The following is an 11604-nucleotide window of genomic DNA, read 5'->3' as shown; positions in this document are numbered from 1 at the left end:
GTCCAGGCATTTCGTAACCTGGTCATAAAAAGAGACCAGATTAGTCAGGCACGACCTGCCTGCCACGAACCCGTGCTGGTTTCCCCTTAGCATAATTTGTCCTGCCGGGCTCTCGCATATGTGAGCCTTGATAATTTTTTCAAAGACTTTGCCAAGGATGGAGGTGAGACTGACTGGCCTATAGTTGCCCGGGTCCTCCTTCCTCCCCTTCTTGAAAATGGGGACCACATTGGCCCTTTTCCAGTCCTCCGGGACTGGGCCCGTAAGCCACGAGCGTTCAAATATTCCCGCCAGTTGCTGTGCAGTGACGTCGGCCAGTGCCTTCAGTACCCTCGGATGGAGCTCATCCGGGCCTGCCGACTTAAAGGCATCCAGTTCCTCCAAGTGACTCTGCACCATCTCAGAGTCTACGCATGGCAGTCTGGTGCCTTGCTGCTGCCTCTCCACAATCCCAGTGAGAGCCTTGTCCTGCCCCTCTGTTAGGAACACTGAGGCAAAGAACTCGTTGAGGAGTTCAGCCTTGTCCCCCCTGTCCGTCACCAATTGCTTCTGCCCATTTAGTAGGGGTCCTGTTCCTCCCTGGGCCTTCCTTTTACTCCCTATGTATCTAAAAAACAATTTCTTGTTATCCTTTACTTGGGATGTCATCCTCAGCTCCATGGTAGCTTTGGCCCGTCTAACTGCCTCCCTACAAGCACGAGCAGAGGAGGTATACTCCTCTTTGGTGATCTCTCCCTGTTTCCACTTTTTTTTAATAAGTCTTGAATGTCCAAAAAGAGTGTAGTTTGAACTCAGTAATGTCGCTACACTTTCACCTCCTTATTTATGCCTTCATTTCCCATCTCATTTGTTACAATTCCTTTTTCAGTGATCATCATAAAGTCCAACTGATCCAACTTTCAGAGGTTCAAATTACTGAGTTCAAACTACACTGTGACTTTGGATGGGAGAGGTCATTAACCTAAAGATGTATTATGTTCACCAGTTTCATACCATTCACTGAATCCAATATAGAAATAATTTTCAATTTAAAAATAAAAATTGTTGTTGCTTGGGCATTCTCCCCTGTTCTTCTCCTATATAACTGTTTTCATTTTGCATCTTCTAACTTAAGGATTTTCTTTCTTTAAAATGCAGGATTATTTATTAAACTAGTATAGTTTGAAGGATTATAATAATATTTTTGTAATTTTTAGATTTTATGTTTTTTGAACATTTCTGATGAGCCTGTTTTGGGATACAATCCTCCAGCTTCCATTACAACTTTTCATATTCACCTGTGGAGTTGCGCTCTTGATTACAGGTACATTAAATGAAAGTATGCGTCACCTTATGCTACTGCTATTGTTTAGCGGGATGCCTTTTAGGAATGTTTCAGTTTACATATTGCTAGGTATTTTTGAAAGTTAGGTTAAAGAAAATTGAAAACTTGCAGTAATTGCTTGCAGTTCGAATATTTTAAAGGGCTATTAATGAGAGGACAGGCACTAGTTTAGAACTTGAGGTACTGTGGTTGAGCAAGAATTTTAAGACTTGCACTTCAAAAGTGCAAGAAAATGATAACATTTTATTTCTCCCTTTTGTTTGTAGACCTATCTTTCTGCCAATCAGATCTCTGCTTACTGTTGAAACTTTCAGCATTTCCAGCAGCATTGCATTAGATAAGTCCTCTTCTACTCTCAGGTATACATTTAGATGCTCACTTGAATATTATCGCTTGTATCTTTATCTTTTAGCTGGAAAGTGTTCTCCTGGGGTAAAAAATTAGATCTGTTCTGGTCTTTGGATTGTAATTTGCCTGGATTTACTCCCCAGGACCCGTTTTGAATGACTCATCCCTCTGTTAGTCACTTTTGTTATGGCACCTTTAGTATGCTTGAGAGATACAAACAGCTGATTTTTTTCAGTATGTGCGCCATTAAGAGATTGTATCATCAGATCTCTAAAACAAGAGGTGGTTACATCAGATACTACACTAAATAAGAAAATACTTAATTTTTATTGCTCCTCTTAAATGGATGTCGTGGTTATTCTATTTTTAGTTAAGAAATGTTTCACTTGGTTTTTAAATTCAAGAAAAAAACATTTTGATTTGGCCTATTTCTATTGTGGTAGCCTTGTAAATGGCCTTATTGAATTCTTTAAATACTTTTTTTCTTATAAATCTTGAATGTTTAATAAGTGTTACAATGAAATATGTAAATGTTTGTGTTTTAAATATATTTTGATTTTGTTTAAGATAATTTATGTTGTGTATATGTGAGATGCAGTTGTTACTCAAAACTTTAATTTCTCTCTTTTTCTTTCTCTAGAATAATCCTAGATGAGGCTGCTTTACATTTGTCAGACAAGTGTAACACAGTTGCAGTGAATATGCATAGAGGTAAGACTTTCAGATGTATAACAGTTGCTATGTACAAAATTTATTATAGTGTCTTAAATTAAACAAATGTATAATTTTTTAAAGATTCCTGTAGGCTACTGGAAAAGAGATGTGGTGTAGTATAACACTGAATAATGGCTGAGTTATGTAGTGTAGTATACAGGAAGAAAAGACCAGTGCAGTTTTGAGCTGTGTGCAGGTGAATATTATTGAACAGGGCTATAAAAGTCCTGTTCTCTATGGTTCTATTTCAGGTTTATCAATATTTAATATTTACCTGCCTTTATGAAAATTGTGGATTGGGACATCAAAAACCTTTACAAAATTAAGGTCATATAAAAACAAATAGTCACTTTTCTGGTGAATTTCATATGGAGATTCTGCTAGCCCAGTGGTAAGGAAGTGGGAGACCTGATTTAGAAACCTTTCCAAAACTCAGGCAGTTCAAACTCTCATCTCCCAGGAGAATGTCCCGACCATGAGACTAGTCTGAGATTGATAATCATCCCTGTTCTAGGGACTGCTTATGTCTGCATTAGAGTGGCACTGCATAAAATGGACAAGCAGCATTGAAAGCAGGGACTGGAATCCAGGACTTCCCCTACCCAGAGAATACTGTCATCACTGGGCTACTGCAATGTCATGCTCCCTTTTCCTTGCTTCTGCTTTAGTCCTATGAATATTACATTCTTTTGTACACAGTAGCAGTACTTCAACAGCAAGAGTTGAAGGCGCTTTCACTCCAGCCTTGCCTATATCCTGGTAGCTAGTAGGGCTGCGTAAAGCTTTGGTCACTGATTCGATTCGGAGGAGATTCGACCCAATTCGACGGCCTAATCTCCAAATCTGACTCAAATCAAGAGACCCATTAATCTCTCCAAATCGAATTGGAAGCCTCCAATTTGATTCGGAGAGGTTCAACCATTCAGCCATAGATTCATAGACGTTAGGGCTGGAAGGGACCTTGGAAGATCGTTGAGTCCAGCCCCCTACCCCGGGGCAGGAATTCAGCTGGGGTCACAGGATCCCAGCAAGCTAAATGTCCAATTGCCTCTTAAAGAAGTCCAGAGTAGGTGCTTGCACCACCTTTGGCGGCAGTTTGTTCCAGGCCTTGGGGGCTCAAACAGTAAAAAAGTTCTTCCTTATGTCCAGCCTGAAACAGTTTTGGAGAAGTTTGTGACCGTTTGACCTTGTCATTCCATGGGGCCCTCTGGTGAACAGGCGTTCCCCCAGATCCTGATGTACATCCCTTATATATTTATAGGCAGCCACCAGGTCACCCCTGAGCCTGTACTTTTCGAGACTGAAGAGTCTCATAACTCTCAGCCTCTAATCATAAGACCTGTTTTCCTGCTCTCTGATCATGTGTGTGGCTCTCTTCTGGACTCTCTCAAGCTTCTCCACATCCTTTTGAATTGTGGAGCCCAGAACTGGATGCAGTACTCTAGCTGTGGCCTCACCAAGGCTGAGTACAGCGGAAGGATGACATCCTGGGATTTGCTAGTGAAGCATGTATGGATGCAAGCTAGAGTTTTGCTCCCTTTGCCGGCTACAACATCACATTGAAGGCTCATGTTCATCTTGTGGTCTGTCATGACCCCAAAGTCCCTTTCGGCCGTGGTGCTAGCAAGTGTAGCACTGCTGAAGCTATAAGCATGCTGCAGGTTTTTCTTCCCAAGGTGGAGTACCTTGCATTTTTCAGCATTGAAGGCCATCAGGTTTTCATCCGCCCATTTTCCAAGCCTGTAAAGGTCGGCCTGGATCACCATCCTGTCCTTGGGTGTGGACGCTTTACCCCAAAGTTTGGTGTCCTCAGTGAACTTGGCCAGTCTGCTTCTGAAACCAATGTCCACATCATTAATGAAGATGTTGAAAAGAATAGGCCCAAGGATGGAACCTTGCGGGACCCCACTGGTCACAGCGCACCACAATGATTGACTTCCATCAACTACCACTCTCTGGGTCCGACTTTGAAGCCAATTGATGTAGCTGAGGCAGCCGTTGGCCAGTTTTTCTATAAGACAATTGTGGGATACCAGATCAAAAGCTTTTTTTAAAGTCAAGATATATGACATCAATCACTTCTCCCTTGTTCAAGTGCTATGTCAATGTCACCTGTTTGTAGAAGGAGATGAGTTTGGTCAGGCAAGACCTAGCTGCAACAAACCCATGCTGGCTGTCCCTCAGGAAGTTGCCTTCAACCAGTTTGTCAAGAATGGTCTTTTCGATTTATTTTTTCCAAGAATTTCCCTGTAATAGAGGTCAGGCTGATGGGCCTGTAGTTCCCCGGATCTACTTTCCTCCCTTTCTTGAAGATTGGCACCACATTAGCCTTCTTCCACTATTTGGGCACTTTGTTTGAGTGCCATGAGTTCTCGTAGATCTATGCCAGTGGCAGAGCTATGACGCTTGCCGGCTCCTTAAGTACCCTGGGATGTAAGCTGTCTGGGCCAGCTGACTTGAAGGTGTCCAGCCTCTCAAGGTGTTCCTTCACATGGTCAACATTGATGAAGGGTAACAGTTCTCCCTCGCTCTGGCCATCCCATACCATATTGAGCAGGGCCATTCCTTGGGGCTGGTGAAAAACCAACGCAAAATAGCCGTTAAGCAGGTTGGCTTTTTCCTGGCTGTCAATTGTCAGATGTCCCATCTGGTTTAGCAGGGGTCCAGTGTTATCCTTGCTTTTCCTCCGACGCCTCACATATCTAAAAAAAGGACTTTTTATTGTCCTTGATATCTGTAGCGAGTTGGAGTTCAGTTGCAGCCTTGGCTTTAATGGCTCACTCCCTACAGGTACGGATCAGTGAAAAGTACTCCTCCTTTGGGGTGGATCCAGCCTTCCATCCTTTATAGGTCTTTCTTTTTAGATGCAGGAGATCCACTAGTTCCCTGTAGAGCCAGGGGGCTGCTGTGCCCTTTTGCTGCCTTTCCTGTGAGACGGGATAGACATTGCTTGAGCTTCCAAGGGATTGCTCCCTTGAGGAGCAACCACTCCTTTTTTCCACGTAATCTCTCCTGTGTCAGGTATAGCCGTCTATACCTGTGGCTCAGTCATAGGTGTAGTCCCACCAGGTCTCCCTATGAGATCATAATCCTTTTTGTTTAGCAGAAGGACCAGTTCCTCCTGTTTGTTTCCCAGGCTCCTGGCATTGGTGTACAGGCATGTAAGTGTCCCATTGGGGGCCCTTGCCTTCCCTACAGATCACTCTGGGGCTGGGGTAGGGGTGGGTTCCCTTGAGTACCTTAGCCTGCTGGGTTTCCAAAAGCTGCTCAGTGGGTTTGCAGTGGCGGTACTCCTCCCACCCCCCAGCGGGCTCAGTTTAAAGCCCAATTGAGCAGGTCACTCAGTCTGGCTGAGAAGAGCCTCCTCCCCAACAGAGAGGTGGAGGCCATCTCTTCCCAGCAGCCCGCTTCCTCCCTCACCAAAGAGCGGGCTGTGATCATGGAAGCTGAAGCCTTCATGATGACACCAGTGCCGCAGTCTCTTGTTGACTACCTCAACCCATCTCTCCCTCCTCAGCCTGTGACCCACAACCAGGAGGAGTGAGGAAAAAACAACCTGCACCCCTAAGCCCTGCCCCCAGAGCCCTGTAGTCTCTCATGACCCAGCTCGGATTGCTCCAAGCTGTGCCATTCATGCCCACATAGATAAAGAGCGTAGGGTAGTGGTTAGAGGGCCGGATAATCTTTGGGATCCTCTCTGCTATGTTCCGGATGTGGGCCTCCGGGAAGTAGCAGACCTCCCAGGCTAGGGGGTCGGGGTGGCAGAATGCCCCCTTTGTCCCCCTCAGGAGGGAGTCTCCCACAACCACCACTCTGCATTTCATTTTAGGGAGAGTAGGAATGGGTGATCCTCCCTTGCCTGCAGGAGCTGGCATCTCTTCAGGCTCTACTGGGGCTGCAAGAGGTTTGTATCTGTTGCAAAGCCCCAAGGGGAGGGGACCTTGGTGCGGTAGGCTTTGGGGCCCTTGACCACCTTGGTCCAACCCCCTGGCTGGACAGTATGGGAGATCCTCGAGTCTTCCCTTGTCCTGGAAGGTGACCTTGGTCTACCCTCCGCCTTTGGGGTGAAGGGCCTAGCAGTAGGAGTCCATCTCTTGCTTGCCATCCCTGATGGCGCACAGTCTTTGCACTGTGGCCTGGAGCTCCCCTGTCTGGTGCCCCAGAGACTCCAAAGTGGAGCAAACCCCACAAGGGGAAGTGGCCATGCTCCCCGTCCCAGGACCCTGGAAACATGCCAGGCAGCCCCCACAGCCGAGAGCCAGGGGCTCCATCTGCGTGGAGCCCAGAACCCTGGGTTCTGTCTGGGTGGAAGCCTCAGAAGTGCCAGAGGAGGAGGCTGCAGACTCCAAGGGGACCCTCTGGGTGCGGCGTATGCCCATCTGCATCATGCGGCTGGTAGGCCAGCTACTGATGGGACTGCCTACGCTAGGGGCTCGCTGGCAGGGCCTTGGGCCCTCCCACTTGCCCTCCTGCACAAACTCCCACGCTAAACTTGTGTGCTGTGCAGACAAGCACGCCTGTTTGTGTGGCCTGTTCATGCAGCTCCAGTCACGTGGTTTGCTGTGGGGCTGGGCAAAGTAGGAGCCAGGGTGGGGCGAGACCCTCCTCAGCTCCTCTCAGCTGCCTCCCTGCAGCTGATCTAAGCTAGTCCCTCCTTCCACGGGCCCCGCTTACCTCTGGCTGTGCCAGGGGTCAGCGGCTGCTGGGGGGGCTTCGGGGTGCAGCAGTGCGACGGGTTTTCACCTGTGTGTCTCGTGCTGCTCCCTAAGCCCAACTCACCGTTCCCTAAGCCCGACTCAAAGCTCAACCTTAAGCATGTCCCATGGGAGCGTGGGGTGGGGAGCCCCCCGTGTGCTCAGCAGCAGACCTGGAAGTGGATCAGAAGTACTTCTGGGTCCACTGTGGAGTGCATGGGGGACCCTTCCCTCCCCGGCTCAGCAACTGGTGCCTCCTGGGTCTGGGGTGTCACCCAGGGTCCCTCCGCAGCCAGGTGCCAAGCCAAGAAGGTGTGGGGGGGTTCCCTGCACCCTTAGTGGTGGACTGTAAGTAGTTCCAGTCCACTTCTGGGTCTGCTGCCAAGTGCGCAGGGGCCACACCCCCACTCGCCCCTCACTCCTGTGGGATGCTCCATCTGCCCCACCATCTCAGTGTTCATGAGCCACGCCTGGTACCTTGAGGTATGTAGAAAAAACATATAAAGCTGTGTCTATGGCCGAATCACTACGATTCAGAGAATCAATCGAATCTTCAGATTCGGCCGAATTGAATCGGGACAGTGATCCGAATCAGTAAATCGAATCACTGTCCCCCAAATTGGGTCAAATCCAAATCAAACACTGCCCACTTTGCACACCCCTAGTAGTTAGGGGTCTCTAATTGTATTTCCACACTTAAGTCCCTTTGTGGAGCTGGGCTTTAAATTCTTAGTGCCCCAGTTCCCCATCAGTAAAATGAGAATATTATTTACTGTCGGAGTGGGTTTATGAGAATAAATACTTCTAGAATTATGAAGGACTCACAAACCCTTATGATGAGAATCAAACAATAGATAATTAGATAGAAAGTAAGGAATGTGACTGAATAACAATGATATGATAATCTTTGACCTGTTTTGACTTCTGAATCATCTCCAGAGGAAATTAGTAAACTTGAAGTAGACTTGACATGCTTCATAAACTAACTTGGAATAAATTATATATTTAAAAATTACTTATGGGAAGTAATTCAGCTCTGAATCGCAGCTATGACTTCTTCATCCATCTTTTTCAAGAAATAGAAATGAAAATTATTTTTAAAATCTTAGGTCTAGTCTAATTGTTGTTGCAGGAAATTAAGTAAAATATAAGAAAATCATCCTAGTAGTCTCGTGTTTTTACAGGCATTCTTTCATTAGTAATTTGCAGTCCCAACTTAATATTGTCAGTACATTTATTTTGTGATACAACAAAGTCCACATCTTCCAAAAGAGCTTAATTTGGACTCCCTCACATTTGAATTTTGTGTTTTAAAGAATTTGAAATGAAACAAATTGCTTGACTTTCCATGTCACTTTAGATCTTGGTTAATACATTCATGACTTCATGCACAGTCTTGTCCACCATGTCATCAAGACCTGGTAGCTGGGAGGTCTTTCACTGCTTAAGACGTTCTGTGAGATTTTTGGACAGCCACTTTGACTGATCTTGGCTTCATTCCATTCTGTAAAATTACATTCTTCACCTGGGTGAAATGTCTTAACTCATTCTTATTTGCAAAGCACACGGGGTTCAGTACTTAACACTTGATCCAGGTAGTTTGCATTTATAAGGTAGTATAAAGAAGCTAAAAAAGTAACCTGTTGGGTTAGTAGAGGATTTTGTATGACATTGGAATCTTCAGGTGGTATAGCAAAGATGATACTCTTCCTCCTATTCCCCACCTTTAACAGGTTGTGCTGTTCCTGCTTTGACCTTCAACTGACCCAGTCCTGCAGGATTAAAAGGATATTTCAGGCCTCTGACATAAAATACATTTATGGCATGATTTGTGTGTTAATTGCAACACAAATGGCAGCATGCCTTCTCTCCATGCTGGCTAATTGTTGACATTGGAATGGGGCAGCCCAGGCCTGGTTCTAGACTCAGGGCTACTCATGCTGATGATTGTTCACATATGGAAAGGCACAAAGCAGTGTCTCTAACTGGGGGCATAGGGAACAGGGGGCTGAAAACTAGGGTCTCTCACTGAGCTCTCTTGATTCAGCACGTTTGAAGTCATGTGCCTGGGAGCCCTGTGTGTGGGGATGCCAGGGCACAGCTCTGTAAGTTCTCGCTGGGGGGAGCTGGGCCTGGTACTTGCAGAACCCTGTGCTACTGGACAGCCCCATGCAGGGCTAAACTGTGCACAGCTTTTCGCTTGTGCTGACAAGTTGAAAGGGATCTCACAATTGGGATCTTGTACCTGATCCCTAAAAAAGCCTGTCCTGCCATGCATCTGTGCCATGGCAGGATGTGCGATTGTTGGGATTGGATATCTGATCTAATGGTGCCATTTAGTTGATTTCTGTCAGGAGCCTTAAGGCTACTTCTGCTTCAGCTACAACAAATTAAGGTAGCTGCAGACTGAACCTAGAGAGCTTCTTTGTTACAAAGTAGCAGAGAACTATAAAAGGTGTTGAAAAGACAAAACAAAACAGAAAAATTTTGCTCATTATATAATTTAGTAGATTAATAGCTGGTGGGCTGTGGAATTAAAAAAAGAAATAGGATTTAAGGTAATACTTGATAATGAACAATTTTTTAATTACTCATTTTGTCTTTCAGATTATGTTCGTGTTATGGATATGGGACTACTGGAATTGACCATAACAGCAATAAAACCTGGTTCTGATCAGGAGAGAGTAAGTCTTTTTTTTCTTCTTTTTTTTAAGAGCAAATCCTAAATGATAAACACTTGTAACTCGCATTTTAATAGTAAAAAAGGTTTGAGAAGCTGTAATTATGGTGAAGGAGAAACCTTCGTTTTTAAGTTTCTTAAAAACATCTCTCTCTCATCCTCATACCACATTTCAGGTTCCAGAGTAACGTATGATTTAGTTCCTAAATCTTTTATTTCAACAGGTCAGGTCAGAAAATTATGTAATCTAATTAATCTAAATCTGTTTATAGATAGTGATTATATGGGACCTTTCATTGGTGTTGGATATAGTTGGGTAGGCTCGTTATACTTGGACACGTTTCTCTCATCTGTCATTTTAAATACAGGATACTGGGCTAGATGGTCCTGTGCAATCTCTTATGTACTTATTATCTGTTATTGCTGCCTAGACAAAACCACACTTTGAGCTACACTGTTCCAGTGATATAATCCATATCCGAACATGCTCAGACTCTTGTGCTGCACTAATGAATCTTATACAATATATTGCATGTTATGGGGATTTGCATCCACCTAGTAAGACGGAAGTTAAATCTGGAGCTGTCAAGCAGAAAACTAAGGTATGAAATGGCAAAGTAATGCTCCCAACATTACTGCCAGAACATTAACATTTCCTAATCAGACACATTTGCTGTACTGCCCACAGTAGTGATAACAATTACAAATACTTTATTTAAGGCTTTTCCAAAGAATAAAGTAGAAATTGCTATAGAGAAATTAAGGCCACATAATAGGTTAAGTAATTTTTCCACTGCTTTTGGCAGTCAAAACGTGCCCTCTAAGCAGTAAAAAAGTCCTTTAAATATCATTGTGATATACTTACTACTCATTCCAAAGAGATTCTAGGATAAATATAGGCCATTTTATGTCTTCTTTTAAATACCGTAGTACCCAAACATCTCTGTAACACAACGCACATCTGTACTCAGCAGCAAAGTTATAAATAGATTCATAGATTGTAGAGTCGGAAGGGACCACAATGGATCATCGTGTTCAACCCCCTGCCCATGGCAGGAAAGAGGACCGAGGTCAGATGACCCCAGCCAGGTGACTTAGATAGTCTCCTCCTTAGATAGCCTCCTCTTGAAGACCTCCGAACTAGGTGATAGCACTACCTCTCTTGGAAGCCCATTCCAGATCCTGGCCACCCTTACTGTGAAAAATTTCTTCCTAATATTGAACCTAAATCCACTCTCAACTAGTTCACACCCGTTATTCCTAGTCACTCCCTGGGGCGCCTTAGTAAACAGTGCTTCCCCTATTCCCTGTTGACCTCCCCTAATCAATTAATAGGCAGCCACAAGATCTCCCCTCAGCCATCTCTTGTGAAGGCTGAAGAGATTCAGCTCTCTCAACCTCCCCCCATAAGGTCTATCACGAAGGCCACTAATCATGCGAGTGGTCCTCCTCTGGACCCTCTTGAGATTCCCCGCATCCCTCTTGAAGTGTGGCGCCCAAAACTGGACACAGTACTCCAACTGCGGCCTGACCAGTGCCGCATAGAGAGGGAGCATCGCCTCCTTTGTTCTATTAGTCATGCACCTGCTAATGCACGACAAGGTGCGATTGGCCTTGTTGACGGCCTCGTTACACTGCCGGCTCATGTTCATCTTGGAGTCAATTATGACTCCAATATCCCTCTCTGCCTCCAAGCTGCTGAGAAGGACACTCCCCAACCTATAGGTGTGCTGGGGGTTCCTCCTTCCCAGGTGGAGTACCTTACATTTATCTTTATTAAATTTCATCCTGTTTCTCTCTGCCCATTGATCCAACCTGTCTAGGTCAGCCTGAATCTGCTCCCT

The 11604-nt window shown here is 45.1% G+C and overlaps 1 protein-coding gene across 3 annotated transcripts in view; it reads left to right on the top strand.

Moving 5' to 3' along the window:
• ATG2B (autophagy related 2B) overlaps positions 1-11604 on the top strand; it is a 76356-nt gene that overhangs the window by 37662 nt on the left and 27090 nt on the right. For all 3 annotated transcript variants that reach the window (XM_025202330.1, XM_025202329.1, XM_014519259.2), the window contains exons 24-28: positions 1197-1303; positions 1591-1683; positions 2313-2383; positions 9688-9764; positions 10192-10362. In XM_025202330.1, the coding sequence (XP_025058115.1) occupies positions 1197-1303; positions 1591-1683; positions 2313-2383; positions 9688-9764; positions 10192-10362 (519 nt within the window). The remainder of the gene's footprint in view (positions 1-1196; positions 1304-1590; positions 1684-2312; positions 2384-9687; positions 9765-10191; positions 10363-11604) is intronic.

Source organism: Alligator sinensis, unplaced genomic scaffold, assembly GCF_000455745.1.
Source record: "Alligator sinensis unplaced genomic scaffold, ASM45574v1 scaffold624_1, whole genome shotgun sequence".
Taxonomy (NCBI): domain Eukaryota; kingdom Metazoa; phylum Chordata; order Crocodylia; family Alligatoridae; genus Alligator; species Alligator sinensis.
This window is presented reverse-complemented; position numbering and strand designations above follow the sequence as displayed.